We start from the raw sequence: 21784 nt of genomic DNA on the forward strand, positions 1-21784 counted from the left end.
TTTCTACCAACAGATCTCCACTGAAACTCAGATCAACATCTGCTGGGAAGACTAGTTTCTGGACCCATGACCAAGGAACCACAAATGACCCTGGCAGAGGCCCTGGCCAGATTCTGTTCTCTGGTACATTGATCTGAAGCAATTTTGCTGAAGGCAAGGTTATCTGAAGCATCATTGCTCTGTGAGAGCAGGACGGGTCTATCAGCACCTTTGAAAATGAAATACCCTCTCCGTTTTTTCTGCACTGATCAACTTCACATCACCCTAAATCCCCAGCAAATCCCATAGCTACAGTCAGAACATCGGTCTTTTCCTAAGACATTGAAATGCTACATTTCAGCCAGTATTATACCAAACACTTGGATCACAAAGAACTTGGTAACCTCCTCAAGCCCAGCAACAGCATTTAAGGTTGACCCAGAAATACAGAACTGAGGAAGCATTTCTTAAAGTGTTTCCATCAGAAGCAACTTCAAACTTCACCACACATAAAAATAATGATGAGCCCCAAACCCAGCATTTATCCAGTCTCACTTCCCCTCTCTTGAGCCCACTGGTGAAAGAACTTACCGTTCTTCCGCTCTGCAAAGGGTGGTGGCTGGAGCTTGGTGCCATCTCTCACTTCGCTGGTGGCCTTTTCTCTGGATACCTTTTCTTCTTCATTTCCACTTGGTGTACTTTTGTGGTCTGAGCAATCCTGTTTGATCACACCATTCATCCCCGTGCCTGAAGGGACTGGTCCAGATTCTGGATGGTCAGGTAGAGAAGCAGACACCAAAGCAACCTCTGGAAGAAAAGAGGAGCAGGTAAGGATGAAGTCCCCAACCAACCCTTGGAACAGTGAACAAAGACTGGCGTTTGTGAAACAATCAGACCACAGACAATTACTCCATCTGTTCCTCTGTGTCAGAAGGAAGGGGAAGATTTCAGGATTCCCTATTGCCTGCTTGATTCAATTCACCTTGTCTGCTGGGTCTGCATCCTTGGCTGCTTTGCTGGAAGAATTTCCACCCATACGCAAAGAATATTTGCAGAAAGCCAGGGGTGTTATGAAAAAAACACAGTCATGGGGCACCCACATGAGAGAGCTCTTGAACTGTTAGAAATACAGAACAGATCTACAAATGAGAACAATCTTCCCTTATATAAGGCTCTGGTTTGCTGAGAAAAATGGATGACAGAAATAATTCCACACGACCCAGAACAGGCTGCTAATTACATGATACAGATAACAAATGACAAATAGCAAATACCAGCTAGCTGTTACACCAGGAATTGTACAAACACCCTGCAAAAATTATGCTTTGAAATCAAAGTTTTGATTAGCACACATGATAGGGTGAAAGCATTTATGAAGAATTCAACCAGATTAGGAGGATGAGAGGAGTTGTTTGTTTGTTTCTTTACCATGTTGTTCTACTCCAAGGTTTATGTGAGGTTTAGGGTCAAAATGCATCAGGAAATTCTGCAAATTCAGGTTGTACTTCCACAAAACACCTGGGCAAGAAGGTGCTTTCCTTGATGACACTTCTATCTCACCAGAAACAGGGAGGGGAAGGACTCAGCTCACGCTAAATGCCTTTGTGGGATGCAGGCACATGACCCAGGAGGAGCTGCTGATACTAAGCACAGAAGAAAGCTACAAGGACCGTTTCAACAAAGCATTGTCCAAAAAAAATCTCCAGATGCTAAGTGAAAGTGAATGCCTGTAAGAATCAGCACCAGCTCCTAATGAGTCCCATCAGGAAAGAGCCGAGGAGAGCTAAAAAAGGTCATTTGTACAGAACAAGAATAGAAAAGTGCAAGATTGACTAGGTGATAAAATCTGATTTAATACAAAAAAGTTACCAATTTACTGTATAAGGAAGTAAGAATAGTGCATTGTATATGATACCATCTCCTCTGTGCTACGTGTGCCAGGACTGTTTCACACCCTTCTTCCTACCCAGCGCCAGCAGGGATTTTGCCATCTGCTGTCTCATCCCAACCCATCTCACTGCCCAGCCCCACCGACCCTAACCCTTCTCCACGGCTGTGTCCCACCAGCTGTGGGTCAGATACCATATGCTTCTGCCTTGTTTTACACCATGTTTCACCATGTAGGGTGCCCATGGGGTGCCAGGGAGGCCAGGGAGGAGGTCCCAAAGGTGCCTGTCACTTTATTGTTTTGCAGATGGGACATAAACCTGTTCTTAGTGCATTGCCTGGGACAGGCTCTGTCCATACCCAGCCTGTGTCCATACCCAGCCCTGCTCTCTGGGCTCTGAGACAAAATGCAGAACCATGCTTGATCCGAACTCAATCCTTACCTGAGAAAGCCCCACACCAGACCCTCCCTTCTGCTGCATGCTTCCCAGCATTGCTTCTCCACTCGTTTTTGTGGTCCTTTCCCCATCTCCTGTGCTCAGCTATTCCTACCAAAGTCTGATGTGCTGCCACTACAGGTGGAACCACCCCTGCAGGTATCTGGGTAGGCCAGGGCCGCGCTGTGTGCTACGTATTTGAACTGACAATCTCAGTTTCCACCTCTGTTTGAGCACTTTTAGCTCCCTCGAGTAGCTCATGGTCTTATTTTTAGTGGTGCAACTGCTACACAATGCCCCATCACCCCTGCAAGGGGCCACCAGTCTGCTGCACACCCACCCACTGGTGCCTGTAGGGCTGCAGGACCATGTTGGCACAAGCAACATTAGCCCTTGAGCTATCTAATTCATAGCTAACGTGGAACATGCAGCAAGTGTTTACATTACTATTTTAAAATGTACATTTTTAACTTTTAGAAGTTGCTGATATGATGCAACTTTCCAGTGGAAACGGTGGGTGATGATAGGACAATCCAGCAAACTGCATCTGCTTACAAAAATGAGACTTTGTTCAACTGAAGACTAAATCTTTGATAAATTAGTCAGGGCTTTGGTGACGTACATGTTGAACCAATATGACAGTTTTATATGGATTATGGTTATTAATGTTTTTAAAAAATAGAGAGCGTGAGCCAGACATCCAGTGCCGAAGCTGCAAGACCACCAGCAGAGGCAAGAGTCTTTCAGGAAAGCTTCTTACAGGCACTGTGTACAATCTTTTTGCACTCAGAGCATATGCAACGTTTTAATTTGCAGTGAGCGTACCAGGGTCCTTGCTGTCTGAGCCAGGAGGTCACGCTGCAGCCCCGCAGACGCATGCTTCACAACACACTCAAGTACCACTGGCTCAATGGTGGTTTTTTTTCTGAAGTCAAATTTGGCCTCAAAACATTTCATATTGTTCACTCGCTTCAGCCTGAACTGATTGTATTTACAAAGCTTAAGCACACTTTTGAGCCTCAGAGCACATCTCCCATCAACCACTACTGCCAACATATAAATTGCGAAGCTATACACAGTACAGGCAATGCCCCATCTCTCTCTGCCTATAAATACTAAATTCACAAAGCTGGGCTACCATGGCAGCTCATGGCTACTTCCTTGTAAGACACTGGAGATCCTCCAGAGCAGACTCTTGGTTTACAAGCCGACCTGCTTTCTGTTGAGAGAGCAATATACCACGGATGAGGATCAGCTTCACTTCCCCCTAGATGTGCTTACCCGTCCATAAAGTCCCAAGTGGGGCTTGGCTGTGTCTCTTTCCCAAGGACTTTGGCTCACACATAAATCCAGGGTCTTCTTAGAGCAGCCTCTGGTCAGGAAAGGGGCACCACAACCACAGTCTAAGACTCAGCCAGATCTTCTCCTGGGCTAAGTCAGTGCAGGTCCTCCAGGACCAGACACTTCATCTCATATATAACTTGTCAGGAAAAGGCACAGGTTTCCTAGCAGACACAATGTCTGCATCCCACTGCCACTTCCCAGTGTTCTTCAGGCCAAAGTGAGGGTATGGGAACCCAACTCCTCAGCTTTAGTGGAGAGGAGAAGAGAGAGAAAGCACAAGGGGCATGAAGAATCGTGGTCCATGAAGCCTGGAGCTGGGTGCTGAGCTTGGTAATGAGGGAACCTGGGCCCTATGTCAACCTTGAGTCCCTGGGACACGGGCCAGGCTGGATGGGCTCTTCTCCTGACATGTGGGACAGCCACTGACGAAGAGAGGTACCTGAGCACTTTTGGGTATGGCCAGGTCATGCCACCCATGACACCATCTCACATATTCCCTTCCTTGGCTTTGAGGCACAGCAGCATAGGGTGTTCATGTATTCCCCAGTCTGTCCCCATTGTGTCCCCAATGACTGCTGCTGCTGAGTATGGGGACATGACATGGACAGTTTGCATTGGCCCTGCCCTGCAGATTGACCGCACTGAGCAAACACCCTTGGGTGCTGCCTTCCTTCCACCCATGTCATTATGGGAGAGGTAAGGAGCAACACACCTGGGGAGGTGTCCCTCTCCCCTTGCCCCGCTCCCCTATCTCCCTACCAGCCAGTGCAGTGCCACAGACACCTCACAGCCTTCTGAGGTCCTACGGGGGGAGATGTAGGCTGAGCATTGTGCCAGGCTGCAGCCCTGGGAGTGAGATCTGCAGAGATCTGCAGTCCTGCTCCTTGGGAGTGAAAGTTACGGAGGAAGGTTTGGTCTGGAAGCCATCATCTGAGGCACTCAGCGCAGGCACCTCCCTGGCAAGTGGCACTGGCTGGGAGCGTGGCTGCAGGTTCCCCAACCTCCCTTCAGAGTTCAGCATACCATGTAACTCACCGAGGAAGTGGCCCATGCATGGGGGCAGCTTAGTGAGGCCAAATCTGTCTAAAAGCTGGCTGTCAAGAGAAAGACACCATCCCCATTCCCACCATCCATCACAGCAAGGGGCTGTGTGTCGGCTGGTTCCCTCCAGCCTCCCTGTCCTGGCTGTGTCCCTCTGCCACTCGGCAGCCCCCAGCCCACCACCAGCAACCTGCAGGTAGGGACACAACCAAGAACCGCTGAGCATCAGGGCTAAACCCTGAGCTATCGCTGCCCTCATCCAGCCTGGGAGCTTGGTGCTGCTCGGGCTTTGCAGAGGTGCTGTTGTGAAATTGTCCGGCGTTAACTAGAGGAATAAAATCACAGAATCATAGAATGGTCCTGGTTGGAAGGGACATTAAAAAGCACCCAGTCCCACCCCCTGGGCAGGGACATCTCCCACCAGACCAGGTTGCCCCAAGCCCCTTCCAACCTGGCCTTGAACCCTGCCAGGGATGGGGCAGCCACAGCTTCTCTGGGCAACCTGGGCCAGGCTCTCACCACTCTCACAGCAAAGTTCTTCCCCACATCTCATCTCAATCTCCCCTCTTTCAGTTTAAACCCTTCCCCCTTGTCCTATGGCTCCCCTCCCTGATCCAGAGTCCCTCCCCATCTCTCCTGGAGCCCCTTTAGGGACTGGAAGGGGCTCTGAGGTCTCCCTGGAGCCTTCTCTTCTCCAGGCTGAATGCCTCCAACTCTCAGCCTGAGGAGGAGCTCCAGCACACCGTCCACACACAAGTACGTCACCTGGGGCTCTGCAGGCTGCTATGAGTTTGTCACAGCTGGGAGGAAGCCGTTTTCCCACACAGCAAAACTTTCTTGTCATTTTTACAGTTTACCCTTGTCCCAAATCGGGGTAGGAAGATATTGCAAAATAAACAAGGTCACTCACAATTTTGCTATTTTGTTTTTCTTAACATCTTTAACCAAATTATTTTAAGAAGTGGGGAAAAACTTTAGGTCTGTCTCCCCAAGAAGCAGTTTTGTCTTCAGCAGCTCATCTTCCAACAAAAACATTGATTGGCTGGACAATTCCTAACTGAAAAATTCACTGTCCAGGTCTCAGCGATCTCCTTTCACACCTCAGGTCTCACACATCAAACAAATGCCAGGATCAAGCTTCTTTCTAGCTTTCCAGGAGTGACATTTGTGCCCAGGTGCACACCAGAAATAGGATGCGCCGCTCATAAGAGCAACACAAGACCCTTCTTGTGCCCTGCTCTGGGATCTAACATAGGGACAGTCACTTTGTCCTCTGCTCGTTGCCACTGCAGTCCTGCAAATGCACCTTAGCAATCCAAAAAGAAAGAAAACAAAGGAAGTGGATAGGCTCTCTGTCACACTAAGCACGCAGGGCTCCAGGCCTCGTCCTAGTGTCTGGGCAGTGACCTCCAGCACCATCTGAGATCCCCCTGATCGACTGGCAGGTAGGATGCAGAGCCTAGGGCAGCTGGACCTGAGGCAAATCTACAGGCTTGAGACCCCCATGTTTAGGCACCTGGCTCCTGCCTGTACCCTGCATGGGCTCAGGCTTCTAACCTTTGAAAATGGCTTGATGAATGACACTCCCATGAGGCTGGCTCCCACTTAGGTTACTGTGATGCAGCTTTGATGACCCACACAGTTATTCCCCACTAGCGTGGACCCATACTTCTAATCTTCACTTTCTACCTTCTCACCTTTTCCCCTGTGCCACCTCCTGCCTGCCCTGAAATGGGAACGAGCATGGATTACACTTCCTCAGATACTGGATCATCTAAATCCTCCCCTGCTTTCCTGTTTGCTCTATCAGGGGTTGAAGTGGAAGTAAATACATTTAGTCTAATGCATGTGCAGTGCCTCTTGAGCAATCATGACCTACCATAAAACTTTAAATACCCAGAGAAAAACCAGGAGAGAGATGTTCAGAGATGCAGTTTGGCCTTATCAAATTCTTGACGTGTTTGTTGTGGTGTGTTTGTGTTCCTGGGCTTCTGCTTGCAGGAATGTTGCTGATAAAACCATCTCACTAAACATGGACTTTGTGTGTTTTAGCTGATGTTTACAGTGCCCAGACAGTAGGAGTAGCTCTGGATTCCCTATCTTGTTGTAGATGCTGATCAAACCCTGCCACGTACGAGCTCCTGCCTGGTCCTCCTTAGACTCATGTCACATTTGACAAGGCAGAAGAAAACTCTGACCACTTGCCCCTGCACCCAGAAAAAGAAGAGACCTTTGCTTCTCAGAGATCATTCTGGGGCTGCCAGGGAATGCACCACTGCTATTATCTCATTTTTTCCCTTGCAGATGATATCCCTGTTGGACGATTCCCCTCACTGAATGCCCTCATGCCTCCCAAGGGACACAGAAAGCGATGTGATGGTGCTAATGGCAGCAGCACGGCATGGAGCCCACAGGCTGTTTCCCACAGATCTTCACATTCCTCCTGTGCCCTGGAGAAGTGACCTGCTCACCTCTTCAACCTCCACATGAGGAGCTGCAGCTCAGGAGCAGCACCTGGAAAGGCAGCCAGGGGACTTCCCGAGTGAATAGAAAACAAACCAAGGAAACCTGCCACAAGCCTGGGTACCCACCTCCACCAACAAGCTGCTCCACCCACGTTCTTGTGAAACCCCTCTGTGGGACCAAGTGCGAACATGATACTGTGAAATCTTCACTTGAGGCAAACTCAGCTAGTATTTGGTCACATTGTGATCCCCACACTCAGCATGGTTTGCCAACTGCTCACACCCCCAGGGGTCTTGGGATAGTATCTACTTCCCAGCCTCCAAATTCCCAGTATTGATATCTCCTCCAAGCTGCCCAAGGGCCATGGAAAGTGGCAGCTGTCTTCATCTAGCACAGCTCCTGGCCTTCAGCCTGGGGAAGATGAGAAGAGATAGAGGCTGTTCTCAGGAGAGCATCCCGGCTCTGGCCTTAGCCCCATCCTCTCAAGCTGTTTTGAAAAGGAGTGATTTTTCCTTCATTTTTCATAGAATGAAGCTTTGAGTGGTGAAAACCAGTAAAAGAAGTGGCGATCAGGAAATGGGTTATTACCCAAGTAATGGGTTATGCTCCCAAGATCCACTTCTCTGTCAGTCTTCTAAATAGGCTGAGAATATTTGGGAGAAAAACAGACCGACAAATTGTACGCTTCTGAAATAATTGATCTTAATGTGGACTCACAGGATCCAGCAGGGCAAATTCCCAGAGAACTAATTCCTGGCTTGTGCATCCATGTCCATGGCACATATTCTGGTACCCAAGGGCCTTTCCCAGGACAAGGACTCCCTTGTGCTACCCTGTGAGCACAGGAAGGATAGTGTGACCTCTGCAAAGTAATTTAGGGTACTGTAGTAGCACCTAAATTTATTAGTCTGGAAAGGACATCCCATGAAGACCATTGCAGGTGATGTCATGGAGTGATAACAAGGGAAGACAAACACAGAAAATGTCAGAATTGAGAAGAACCTTAAAAATTAGGCTGAATGGCCATGGTTTGATACAATGGCACGTGGTGATCATCACAAGGAAGTGAGGCTGACAGGGCTATGGGTTGGCACAGTGATGTCGCTGGAGTTTAACATTTTGGCAGGACATGTCTCCCTGGAGGGCAACTACCTGAAGGGCTGTCCCAAAGAGCTGGACATCTCAAAGAGCTGTCAGCCCTCATTGTCCTCCTGCTGCAGTGCTGCAGAACTGAGGCTCCAGCTTACTCTTTCCCTTGCTAGCAAAGTGCCCGTGACCATGGGACACGTGGGCACGCCTAGCAGAGCCTGCAGTATGGATGAGATATGGGGTGAGCCCATGGGGACATTTCTGAGTGATGAACGGTATGGAAAAGGCAATGCAAAGCACTCCTCCTGTTCCATGTCTGCCTGCTGCTTCTGCAAGACCTTGTGGTTTTTAGAGAAATACAGGGTCAGTATTAACCTTCCAAAAGGTGCAGCTTGAAACCTTTGCTAAACATTGAGCTTTCTCAGGGGAACTGGGAGGAGGCCTGTGCTATACAAAATCCCTTAGCTGACATCTGTGCAAAATCCAGAGTTGTGCCCACTGCCAGTTCTCTGATTGGACCCAGAGCACCAACAGTCTCCAGTAAACACCCGGGGCCTTGAGAACAGCATGTCTCAGGCCAGTGACCTGGTGTGGCTCTCAGACATCTCTCGTCTGTCTGACCTAACACTGTGGTGCCAGAGCCAGGCACTCAAGCCAGGCACTCCCGGCTCCCTTTGCATTCACCAGGGTGAAACAAGAATTTCTAAGCCAGGCACTCCAGGCTCCCTTTGCATTCACCAGGGTGAAACAAGAATTTCTAGGGCATGATCATCATGCCTGTCAGTGAGTCAAAGAGCAGGTGAGACTCCCAAAGCCTCCATTTCTCACCACTGGCTATTAAAATGCCCTGTGTGATGGACTCAAAAGGAGAGGTCTAACATTAGCTGAGACAATGTCCACTCCATGCCTCTTCCAGTGATTATTCCAGCATGTTCAACCCACATGTTCCAGTTTTGCTTGGAGTCTCTTCATTCACAGCAGCTTGAAAAAAAAGTATTTCATTACTCCAAATAGCATTTATTACAGCCCTGGTTGCTCTTCAGCCAGAAGGCGGCAAACAAGCCCTCCCCACATCACATGCCACAACAGAGGGGGAACATCATCATCGCTGACGTGGTTGGAAGTGAATGTTGGAGCACTTGTAGATCACATTGCCCAAAAGAGCCGGGAATTTTGGAAAATCTCTGTGCAAGCAGATTATTAGCCCTGAGTCTGATCGCCACCATACTTTGATGTCTCATTCAGCCAGAGGTCCTTGTCGCAGCCGTTGGAAGAGATGGGCCTGCCAGAGAGCCCACCAGTGTGGGTAAGCTTGGTGCTGAGACAGGGTGCAGAGGATCCCCCTTTTTTGTTCATGCTCCTCAAGTTTTGATGTTGTCTCTTACAGCTCCTCCGCACAGGCTCTGCAGTGGCACAGAGGCAGCCCCAGCTCCTGGCACCATCCAGGGAAAGATGTCCCTGCAGCCAGCACGCTGCTAAGGGGACCCATCCACGCAAGGGGTGTGAGTGACGGATGGCGGTGTAAGGGATGGATGGCAGTGATAACGCTGGGACATTGTGCTCTGCTCCAGACACACACAGCAAATGCTCCAGAGGGAAAGGGGGAAAAACAGAGTAGTCCACATAGGGTGAAAGAATGAAAGATTTAAAAAAAGGAGCAGAGCCTGCCTGGGGAGCTGGACTGCAGGAGGCATAGGAGTAAAATTTCACTTCTGTATGGACAGAGGATATGTTTTTACATTGATGTGCTGGGAGTCTGAGCCCTCCAGCTGTCTCAGCTCCTGTTCCTTCCTGTGAGCAAGCCCCTTCCCACCAAAGCCAGCCTGCTCTCCCATTCACAGCCTCTGTCCAGGCTGAGGAAGAGATGCAAACACCAAAGCTATAATCCAGCTGCCTGCAGTCCCCAGAAATGGATGGAGAAGTTTGGTTGGGAACTGAGCCCAAAAACGAACCTATGCAGTCATCCACAGCCTTAGCCCTGCCAGTGAGCTAGCCCTAGCCAATGCACAGGGGCTACAAGCCCTCATTACACAGGTTGCCTTGCTGCTGCCCTCTGACACAATCACTTTGAGTTCTGTCAGCTGTGGTTGTGGTTTCTGCATTGGACTTGAGACTGGAAGTACTTAAGGACTGCAGTTCCTGTGTTACCTTTGCCACCAGTTCTTAGCCCTGCTCATGTGTCCAGGCTATTTCCTGGCAAAACAGTCTGTTAAAAATGCTACTATAACTTTACTGGACAGCACATGCAAACAGTTCTGAGTTAGATAAAACACCACCTCCTCCTGAATCTGGGCCATGCTTGTAGTTTTTAGAGTAATTTTAAAATAAACTTAAAAATCTCAAAATAAGCGGTAATGTTCTAAGCATGCTGAGAAGGCTCAAAAAGCTGCTATCAACCTCAGATTTGTTCTTGATGTTTGTTCTGTTTGCATAACTGCTTTTAAGCTAATCTTGTGAGTTGTCTGGGTCTGACTCCTGAGTCCTGTGTGCTGGGGTGGTGCTTGGATCACAGCTGTCACTGCCGAGACACTGGACATCCCCTGCACACCTGGGGAGAGCCCCGTCCCCAGCAGCCGTGAACGCAGGCAGGATGAGGCTTTTCATAAAAGTAGCACTTATTTCTGAACTATTATTTGATTTGATTTTGTTTTATTTTTAAATGTTTAGCAATTAGCTGTTTCTGCTAGTGGCAATGCAACCTGGACTGTTTAGAAAGGACAAACCATGTTCCTAATTCGAAGGAAACAGAATTCGGTTTAAAGGCAGCCCCAATCAAAACTTGTGTTTTTCAGCTTTTCTGGTGAAATGGGAATCCCTGGTCTCTGGAATTGTTCCCTGGTGCTTAATACTACCAACTTCAATAACACTGGCACTGCTTCTACTACCCAGTCATGGCTCTGACAGCGACAGAATGAGCAGCTTTCTCATTTCAGTGAAGTGTGGAGGGCTCCTATGAGCCCTACAGCAGGTTTTGCCATCCTGCTGAGACTTCTGAGCTCCTGGACATAAGTGTCCAAAAAATCCAGGCTGAGTTTTCTCATAACTTACTGATGTGGAGAGCTGGGGGATGCTGCAGCCTGGAGTCCTCCACCAGAAGGTGGTTGTGTCTCTTACAAGGCTCATTTGCCTATGGGGGTCCTGTGGCACCAAGCTTGCTGAGGTCCCTCAGCCCGCACAGCTACACAGCTCAGTGCACAGCTCCACAGCTCCAGTCTCAGCCCCAGCCCTGCCTGCCCCCATCACTTGGCATGACACCGCCCTGGGGTTGTGCAACATGCCCCTGTTATGGTTTAAGAAAACCCATAACAATCTATTGTCGTCTACACTCTATCACCCGATGACCCCTCCCCACCCGGAAAGGGGAATCGGGCAATACAAAGAGATACAGGGGTTGAAATATAAATAGATTTAATAGACTAAGACTAAATAATTAACAACAACACTAAAGAACCAGTATTAATCCCAATACTGATATAAGATATAAAAGAATTATACTCAGCCTCTTCTCTCAGCAGGAAGCCCTGCACTCCCAGCAGGGACGGCAACTGGCGGACACTGCCAGCGCAACGGCTTCAGGAGGAAGGGAAGGCCTCAGGGCTCCAGCACCAGGGCAAGGAGTTGTCTGGACCCGCCGCCATCAAGGGAGAGAGAGATACGCAGCAAACTTTTCTAATTTATATTGAATGTGCCGTTCAATATGAACGGTATGAAATATGCCGGTATGAAATAATCCTGTTGGCCAGCCTGGGTCAAATGCCCAGGCTTTGCTCCTCCTTGTCCCTGCACCTGGCAAGGCTCGAAAAGACTAAAACCTTGAATCCCACAGAGCCTGGCTGGCTATCAAGTAAATATTTTCACAAATTGAGACACCAGAGTCTTCTAAAAGTGCAATTTTCCCAGCACTAGAAGAAAAGTTAGTCCTGTGTCTCTCAACCCAGGACAGCCCCCATCCTAGGTGAGGATGTGGCCCACTCCCCAGTGTGACTGCTACCAGCCACCAGAGCCCAGCTCCCAGCTCAAGTTCTTCCTGCGTGAAGATTGAGGCACTGTGGCCTCCAGGCAGGTCTAGCTGTGGTGGATGACCCTCGAAATGCTCTCCCGATGACTCTTGCACCACTACCAGCAGCTGCCTCCCCACTCTTCTGCAAGCAAGCATTGGCTTCTCTTGTAGAAGGTCATTTGAATGTCTTTGGTTATTGCTGCATCGTCTAACTGTGTCCTAATTTTGCGGCATTTGTGGTTATGTCTGATCTTTGTCTCTCTTATTTTGTTACATTTTAGAAATGTAATAAACAAAATCTTTCTAAAAGAAAGAAAACATGGCAGAGATTTGAAATGGAAAATGAGCGCAAACTGGACCCATGCCTCTTTATTAGATGCCAGAAGGAGGGGAAGAAACAAAACCCACAATGACAAACACTATTAATAAAGTGATGAAGGCAGTTCTCAAACAGGAGTGCAGCTGGAGGCAGAGCCAGCTCGCTGGCCTTAGACGGTGCCTCTGCCCGGTGCGGGGGCCTCGCCAGCTTGAGTTGGCACAGTGAGCATTCAGTGGGTGGGAAAGGCCACAGATTGACCTAGCAGGGCTTTGGGAAAGGTCCCAGACTGCTGGCAGAGGACTTGTGCCCAGGGGGTGTGTTCGTGCTGCAGTCGGGACTAACCTGAGCCAGGCTACGGAGGGAACCCAGGCATTGGGTGGGTCAGGCCCTGTGGTTGCTTCTCTAGCCCCATGGCTGTGGGTACGGACACTAAGAACATGTCTGATGACAGAAGTCACGTCCAACTTTGCGTTTCAGCTTGGCAACCTGGGGACCCTCTGACCCTCTGCCTTCAGCTACCCCAGAAAGCAAGAAACCAGGAAAGGCGGACAGCTGCTGATCTCTGTAGAGCCTGGCATTTCCTTGCTCAGAGTCTAGCAAAACTATGGGCTGTGTTTGCCCAGACCTCTGTCTCCTTTGCCCTTGACTGTCAGCACAGGCAGCAGCTGGAGCAGCCTGTGCCCTGGTCTCTTGCACTGAAGCATCTGGGCTTTGGTGTGTATCCTGTGCAAGCCACTGCCACTGATAAATTAACAGAGATGCCTAGTAAGAGTTTAAAAATAAACCTCCACAGGGAATCCAGTGCATAGCCTGTCTTCTTGTCTTCACTGATGATGTCAAAGTACACTTTAACATGGAGAAGAGTCAATAGAAGGTGCCTACAGCTGCATGGCAAGTCCAAAGCGAACGAGAAGGAACAGAAAGAAGGTCCCATGTGCAGGAATAAAGTGCTGCTCAACCTGTAGACCTGCTCCACAGCACTTTGCTCCAGAGACATCATATTCTCTACCACATCCATGAAATGAGAAGAAGAGAAGACTTCTTTCCTCGGAGAAGTCTCAGAAACAGCATAGCTAGCCCTATGCCAGCAAAGGGACATCCCTTGTGCTCATGGGTGGGTCAGTGTCCCTGGCAGTGGATGCTCACAATGCCCAGCAGTGCTGGGAGCAGGAGTCCGGATTGCAGAGCACAGGCTGGATGGTGGAGTGGTGGCCAGTGGCTTAGGACTGGGCTGTGAGGGGGTTTCCTCTCCAGCGTGTTGTGCTCCCTAGCCACCACTCTGAATCAGTGCTGAATGCTGCAGACGTCTCCAGGGCAGTCTGATTTTCTGAAAAATGCATTGCTGCAACTGTCAGATCATAGACACTGCAACTGGAAACCATGAGTGGAACATGGGTGGGGCTTCCACAAGCTGGAAGTGGCTACAGAGCTTGCGTGAAAGGTTCTGCTTTAGCTCTTCCCTCTAACAAGTTTCAAGCACCCTTCATCTCCTTGCTCCCAGATCCAGAGTAACCAAGCCTACCACGTTCCTCAGTCTCCCACTGGATTTTCTCAGCTCTGTATGGACCAAGGGACCAGACTATGCGGTCATAACCAGCCCATGATGAACAAGGAGGGACCCCCTTCTCAGTCCCTCTCTAGCTTGGTAAATAGCTTTTACAAACGGGAACCATCTTGAGGCAAAAGAGAAACCCATGGCTGTGCAACATGCTGCAGGGCACATAGGTCCCCACTTTAAATGAAAGATGATTACATGATGGTCTGAAGCTTGAGAGTATCCTGAGGTGCATCACTCACTGTGCTGTGGCAGCTGTGTCCATTAAAGAGAGCAACTGAACTGTTCATGGGCTGAAGAAAGGACACACACCAAGACCTGCAGGAGGCCCCTCTATCTACAGGAGAAAGATCATTGGTTAGCCATGATTCACACTCATTTCTCTACAGAGGAATGCAGGACAAGACATGCATTGGTCTTTGATTCTGATCCCTTACAATTATCTCAGTGACAAAAGTAGCTAAACATCTACCTGCTTTCCCTGCACCCATGGGACATTTAAAAATGAACCTCCATGGTGAATCCAGGTGAACAGACACTTCATTCCATAAAGTAAGGAAAAAAATGCAGAGGGACCTGACAGTTCAGCTAAAGGCAAAATACCTTGTGGCTCCAAGTCCAAGGAACCTATTACTGTGAGCAAGATGCCTCACCCAGGCACACAGGAGTGCTCTGACACTAGTGCAGCAGTGCACCAAATCCAGATCTCCTCTCTAGACAAAGGGATATGAAAGAAAGTAAGACCCTTTCTCTAACCCAAAAGCCAAGGCTACATCAGAGGGATAGAAAACTTGTTGTTTCTTCAGACAACTAACTAAAGCTCTGGAGCATGGGGATGATAAAATATAGTGTAATAAAGAATATCAAGAACTGAAGAATGCCTCTCTTCTTAGCAGTCTTCCAGAGATTCTAGCAAATGAAACATTCAAGGCCCATTATCCCATGATTTAATTTTTCACTCTAGGATCATTCCTGTCATGTCATAAAATCCCTTCCATTAACTTATCAAGCTTCATCTAGAAACAACATAGGCTCCTTGCCCCTTCTTTCCGGTTTGGAAGGCTGTTCAAGAACATCATTCTTCTACTGGCTAGAAATTTTAATCTATCCTCCAGTCTATATTTATCTGCAAAATCACCCAGACTCAAAGCACCAGGCCTGTGACCAAAAAGGGCCATGTTTAGGTAAGTACAGGTGGAGTTATTGCAAGAGGCAAAGCTTGTCATTAACTGGAACTCCAGGTTCTGTTGCTAATCTCAGCACTGGTCCCTCTTATTTCAGTGATCACGACCCACAACTGCCTGAAACACCTGAGAAAGCAGTTCCCTGGCTGTGTGGGAAAGAATCAGGAGAAATAGTAAAGCTGCACAGGAATTACAGACCTCTTTCATCGTGGATAACATTGATGCCAGAAAAAGAAAATATTTATTACCCCACAGTGTACAAGGACAGATGCCCAGAGTTTCCATACCATATCTACATGAAATATAGTTGGAATATCTTTTCTGTAGGAGCTGAGCTGGGCTTGGAAAGGACACACACCTATATACAAAGCTACATACAGTGAAGAGTCTCCATTGATGGTTTTGTCTTATTCTGTCAAGTAATATCCTTTGGGAAGCAGTGTGCGCAGGTGGGAGAGGAAATCTCCCCAGTCTCATACCCCAGAAAGATCACCAACTATGGCTCCCCCTGAGGCAATAGGATTATATCAATGGATCCACATCCCCAAGCCACAGCTCACATGAACAGATTTAAACCTTCCCTAAGCACAAACAAACAGGCTCTTGGCACCAAAGACATCAGTAGGTGCAGCCAGGTTCACCAAGGTAGAGGAATTTCAGATTGGCTTTCAGATGGCTTTCAGATCTCAGACCCTGGCATCATCATGGGACATGCTGATGGAATAGTAATGAAGGGTTAGAAGATATAAGGTACATGAGAGACACATCCAAATGGCTTTCACAGTGCCTCATGCCTCAAGTCTACTAGAGCTATTTGAAGGCACTTGGATAAAGGTGACTTGAGTGGTCTTGGATTTTAAGGATATTTCTAATGGCTTTCCTCATCAAAAGCTGTTAAAGAAACAGCTGTTATAGAATATAAGTGTTTAGAAATAATGAGCAAGAGTAGGCTTGTTTTAATCAAAGCAAAAGGCAGGAAATTGTGCTAGAGCTTGTGGTAGTCAGCATAAAGGTCTGGTTAAAGAGACAGAGAAATTTTCCTTATCATACCCAATTACTCAGTGCCCTGCAGAAGAAACCTAACATGGAGAGCTACAGAAGGATATCCTGATATTGAGTGGCTGAGTGATAAAAAGGCAAATGTAAAGTAATGTCTGTGGGGAAAAATAATCCACAGAGAAGAGCAACAAGGATGACCAAAAGAGAAATGAAATGGGCTGGGACTCTTAGTTTGGAAGAAGAAGACTGAGACAGGAGACCTCAGTCTTGAGGATTGCCCAGTCAGGAGTGGCCCAAATAGGATCCACAGAAAATGGTTGTTCAATGCAGGAACCAAGGAGAATCAATGAAGTGCTCAAACATCAGGTTTAAGAAAAGATGAAAGGAAGCATTTTCTCACCTACTTTAAAGTTAAACTGTGGAACTCTTTGCTGCAGGATACGGCACATGCCAAATGGTTGGATGGTTTCAAAAGGCACTCAGATACCTTTGGAAAAGAGAAATCCATCACAAGATATTAAATGCAGAGATGTTAGACCTGGTTCAAGGAACCTCGGAGGCACAGATGGCCAGAAAACAGCAAGAAGAGTCCCTGAGCATTCAGTGCTCTCCTCTAGCTGTGTCCCCATCGCTGGAGACCAGACTCTCAACTAGACTGACCTCTCTTTTGACCCCCAATAAAGCCATGCTTATAATCTCTGTCCTCCACAGATGAATGTGCTGCAGTGACTGCCTATCAAATCTGGTTTGTGGCACAGTGGAGTGCAGGCAGGGAGGAGAAACACGTGAGGAAAGGACTTAAATTTGTGGCAAGAGCTCTCGAGGCCTGGCTGAGGCTCAGCGCGCCCAGCACAGTGAATGCTCCAAGGCTATGAGGAGATCTATGGCCCCACCACATGTCCCTGCTGCCAAAGGACATTCCTCAGAGCTACTTGCTAAATAATGGAATCTAAATTTCCGCCTTCTTGTGGCAAAGTTAAAAAAAACATTAAAATTAACCAAATTATACCCTGGTCTAAACAAAAGAGGGCTGGGACTGCCAATTTCACAATTATCCCAAATGGTTCTTAATATGACACAGATAAATACTTTCCAATTAACCAATGGAACAAGGCAGCCCTGGGGGAAATGGAGAACAATATATTACAGGGGCCAGAGACCCAGGAGATTAAGGATTTACACTCCACCACTCCCATAGCAATCCACACGTGGCAGGGGAGGGACATGGCAGGGTGGGAGCCTGTCCTTGCCCACCCCTGATGTTGCAGGTGGGACTGTCCTCCCAGCACGACACAGGACTCGGGGCAACAAGGAATGGGTCAGCCAAGGAGACTTCTATCAGGGATTTTGCAGGTTCTGCTGACAAGAAAGCTGGGGACAGGCTACAGGCCAGGTGCCTGGTGTGAGGACTAACACCACTGTCATCTCCATCACAGCCGCAAGCACACTGTGCTCTCTGTCCTGGTGCACAGAGAGAGTGGGGCAAGTGGCCTGGGGCAGTGGCAAGTGCTGGTGGCATTGCACACACAGCATAAGCATGCTCTGGGCTGTTCCTGGGTCTCATCTCGCTGCCCACAGAAGTCATACTGTGGGAAAGCATGTGTCTGAATACAGGGCGAGGTACCTCTGGAGCAGGAGGGGAGGACGGGTGGTATTCTCTCCTCTCAAAGGTGGGCATGTCTGGGAATGCTGTTTGTACAAACCCATGCATTTGGCACCTTGCTAGACCTCACAGAAACCACAAACTAGACTTAAGAACACATGACTTCAGTGAAATATAACCACAGGCTTGCCTTGATGGCCCAGGTGATGTCCAGACTCAAGGGTTCCCTCAGACCAGCATTTTCTAGCTTTTCCCTGCACCCAGAAGAGCTACAGCCATTTGTCTCCAAATGGCTGTCCTGTGATCCCTCAGCCCTAAGATCCAAGGTCTGGAGACAGCGCTGGACAACACAGAGACTGCTACCAACTGTGGTGACATCTGCTGCTCCTGATTGTGTGGCTGGGGACACTGTACCATAGATTGCATCCTGCGGCCTTTCCCTGGCCATGCAGTGCCCAGTGTCAAACACTGGTTCCTCATCTCCTGTCAGGAGCTGCACAGCAGCTGGGAAACGGACCTGGCTGGGGTGGGAGAGGAGTGGGAAGGTGATGGCCAGTGTGCTGTAGGCAAGCAGACAGGCCATGCACATCCCAGAGCCTGGCCAGCCTGCCAGTGGCACAGCTTTCACTGAAAAACAGTTGAATACCTTTAAAAAGAGGTTTAAAACTGCTCCTGGGCTGCACAAAATTCTCAGAAGCCTCAGGATAGTAACTATTTTTAAGATGAAAATACACTACTATTATATCAGTTTTGGCGAGGGCACTGGGGTTATGATGGGGTTAAAAAGCCCTCAGGACAGGGACTGTCCATCATACTGAGTTTTTGGAACACCAAAGGCACCAGAGCCCTGCACAGAGCCTTGGCACAGCACCCAGGGCCACAGCCATCCATCACTGCAATGCTCTGGAGAGAGTCTGTGAGGTCCCACCAATACACCATCCAACACGAGCTGGTGTAGCCCCATGGACCAGTTCATGGCCGGGCAGAGGACCTGTCACTCAGGTCTGGCAGTAGCATTTCTGCACCAAGTGTGCCCTCTCTTGTGGTCAGCTCAGACCTGTGTGGCTTGGCCAGGATAACCTTACCTTCCCCTTCGCACTTCTCTGTGTGCAGGGGCCCTCCTCTTCCTCAGCCTGCCCATCTCAGTAGACAGAGAGGAGGTTCACCCATGGGGTGTAGGGTAGGTGCCCTTCACCCTGGGTATAATCTACAGAGCTCTGTGCATCCCAGGCGTTGAGCAGGAGCTTTATTCCGACCCACAAAGTTACTCACAATCTCAGAAATGTTCTCTTTTCTCTATCACAACGAACCTACTAGTTTGGGAAATTTTGCATTGGAGAAAGATGTTTGTTTCACTGGGGGAGCCGAGAGCCCAAAGCTTCCTCTGGGGCTGGCTGAAGAACCTGAGCATGTGGAGGTGTGTCCATGCTGAGGGCAGCAGCATGGGGCAAGCTGAGCCCTGGGGCGAGGAGCAAAGCCCAGGCAGAGCAGAGGGGGTAGCTCATTGCCACGTGCTGTGCCAGAGGTGCCAAGACCTTCCTTTCCCCCCAATATCCTTTTTCCCATTCAGAAGGGCTCAAGGACCCACCTGTGGCCTCAAGCTCTGGGTCCCAAACCTCCTATCTTGCTTTCCAGGGAGCCGAGGTGCTAAGTACTATAACCATGAGTACGGCACAAGGGAGGATATGGACATCGGTTACCTTAGAAACCCAGAGGGGTAATTTTCTGATTCATATCAGATCCAGAACCAATGCTTTAAAATTACATACAGGCTTGTTGTTTTGGTAGAGTAACTGAAAGCAGATGCTGGATGGAGCAGCCAAGCGAGATGTGTAAGGACTCCCTGTGGGTACGCACAGCCCAGTGTGCAGAAACAACAGGCCCAAGGAAGGATTTTCTTGCTACCTAAAGCACCCTGCCATGTTCAGAGCAAGCCAGCCTGGGTCACTGCGAGCCCCACTGCCTCCTGCAGACCAGCCCTTGCCCCTCTTTCAGGATGCCTTTGTCCCTTCAGACTCACCCAGTGACAGAGCACATCTTGCACCCTCCCTGATGCTCCACAAGCCATTCCTCCCCTAGCTGGGTGGCTTTGGTGCTCCTAAGAACTCCTGGGCAGATGAGACTTTGTGGGGAAAAGCAGTGCTCTTCCAGCACCAGCAGCCATGGTCTCCCAGGGACAAGTGCAAAGGGGGACACAGATGCCACACTATACACAACACTTATTAGCTCACAACACTTATTAGCTACCAGGCCTCCCATTTTCTCCTCTGGGCCATTTCAGCTCCTCCCTGAGTGCAGCCAGCTGCAGGTAAGCTGAGCTCCAGCATTGTACCATGTGCAGGGTGGGCAGATGATAATTTTGGAAGCCACACTCCACCTGTTTGCAAGGGGAAGTCCTGCAAAGTAGTCCCAGGTGCTTTTCTTGCTGCCCCAGCCCCAGGTGCATGCACATGGCTCACCTCACTCCCTGCAGCTGAACCCCCTTAACCAGCTGAGAACCTCTGTAGGAAAACCTACCATCCCCGACTGTTTCATGCAGGCTGTGTGTCCTCAGAGGTCCCATGAGCTTTTCCAAGCACGTGGGCGGCTGGTGAGCTGAGCACAAGGAGGCACAATCCCTTCCCAAATGCTCCTGGCATCTTCCTGTCACAGAATCACAGAATTGTCAGAGTTGGAAGGGACCTCTAGAGACCATCCAGTCCAACTCCTCTGCCAAAGCAGACTTGTCCAGAGCACATCACTCAGGACTGCATCAAGGTGGGTCTTGAACATCTCCAGAGAAGGGGACTCCACACCCTCCCTGGGCAGCCTCTTCCAGGGCTCTGCCACCCTCACCCCAAAGAAGTTTTCCCTCATATTTGAATGGAACTTCCCATGGTCCAGCTTGTGCCCATTGCCCCTCATCCCATCACTGGAAACCACTGAAAAGAGTCTGGCTCCATCCTCCTTCAACCCACCCTTTAGATACTTGTAAACATAGATAAGGTCTCCTCTCAGCCTTCTCTTCTCCAGGCTAAAGAGTCCCAGCTCTCTCAGCCTTTCCTCATCAGGGAGATGCTCCAATCCTTCCATCATCTCTTACCCTACATCGGACTCTCTCTATTAGTTCCCTGTCTCTCTTGAACTGGGGAGCCCAGAACTGGACGCAAGATTCCAGTTGTGGCCTCACCAGTGCCAAGAAAAGGGGAGAATGACCTCCCTTGACCTGCTGGCCACACTCTTCCCTACTCAGCCCAGGATTCCATTGGCCTCTTGGCCACAAGGGCACATTGCTGGCTCATGGAAAGTTTGCTATCCACCAGGACTCCCAGATCCTTCTCCTCAGTAGTGCTGTCCAACCTTGTCTTTCCCTGGGACAATCTGCATGTCACCACATGACAAAGCCAGACTGGGTACAGCCCCATCTCCCATCTGCAGAGGTTTTGGCTCTCCCATGCCCCTGGGAAAAGTACAAGGAGGAGCTGAGGGCAAGCTGGGACTGGTGGGCACTGGGGGACTCTCTTGTTTTATTTAGTACCAGTCCTGTTAGTACCTCCCAAGAATTCTGCGTGCCCTGCTCAGGGCAAGTTTCTCCCCTGACAGAAGAGGAACTCGGGTGTAACATAGAGAACTGGGTATACAGGGGTGACTGCGAGGCCCATGTGCAGGGGTAAGAACACCACGTGCTCCTCTGCGACATCCCAAATCCTCCTTCTGAGCCAGAAACTGTGATGGACCTTTGAAGTACCCAGTCTCTGGTCCATGTCATCATGGATCTCTCTAACCTAATCACTGATCTTAGGTAAGATTTCCATGTGCCTCCTGACCACAAGGATCTCAGCAGCAGGCTGCAGAGGGAAGCAGAGACAGCCTGTGCACTGGGAGAGGCAGTGACGCTGCAT

The 21784-nt window shown here is 49.2% G+C and overlaps 1 protein-coding gene across 5 annotated transcripts in view; it reads right to left on the bottom strand.

The window, feature by feature from the left end:
* The window catches only part of MYOCD (myocardin), a 290754-nt gene that overhangs the window by 119496 nt on the left and 149474 nt on the right, over positions 1-21784 (bottom strand). For all 5 annotated transcript variants that reach the window (XM_014962675.1, XM_014962674.1, XM_014962679.1 and 2 more), the window contains exon 2: positions 571-786. In XM_014962675.1, coding sequence (XP_014818161.1) covers positions 571-718 — 148 coding nt within the window. In that variant the 5' untranslated portion in view covers positions 719-786. The remainder of the gene's footprint in view (positions 1-570; positions 787-21784) is intronic.

This window comes from Calidris pugnax, unplaced genomic scaffold (genome assembly GCF_001431845.1).
Source record: "Calidris pugnax isolate Ruff unplaced genomic scaffold, ASM143184v1 scaffold470, whole genome shotgun sequence".
NCBI lineage: Eukaryota > Metazoa > Chordata > Aves > Charadriiformes > Scolopacidae > Calidris > Calidris pugnax.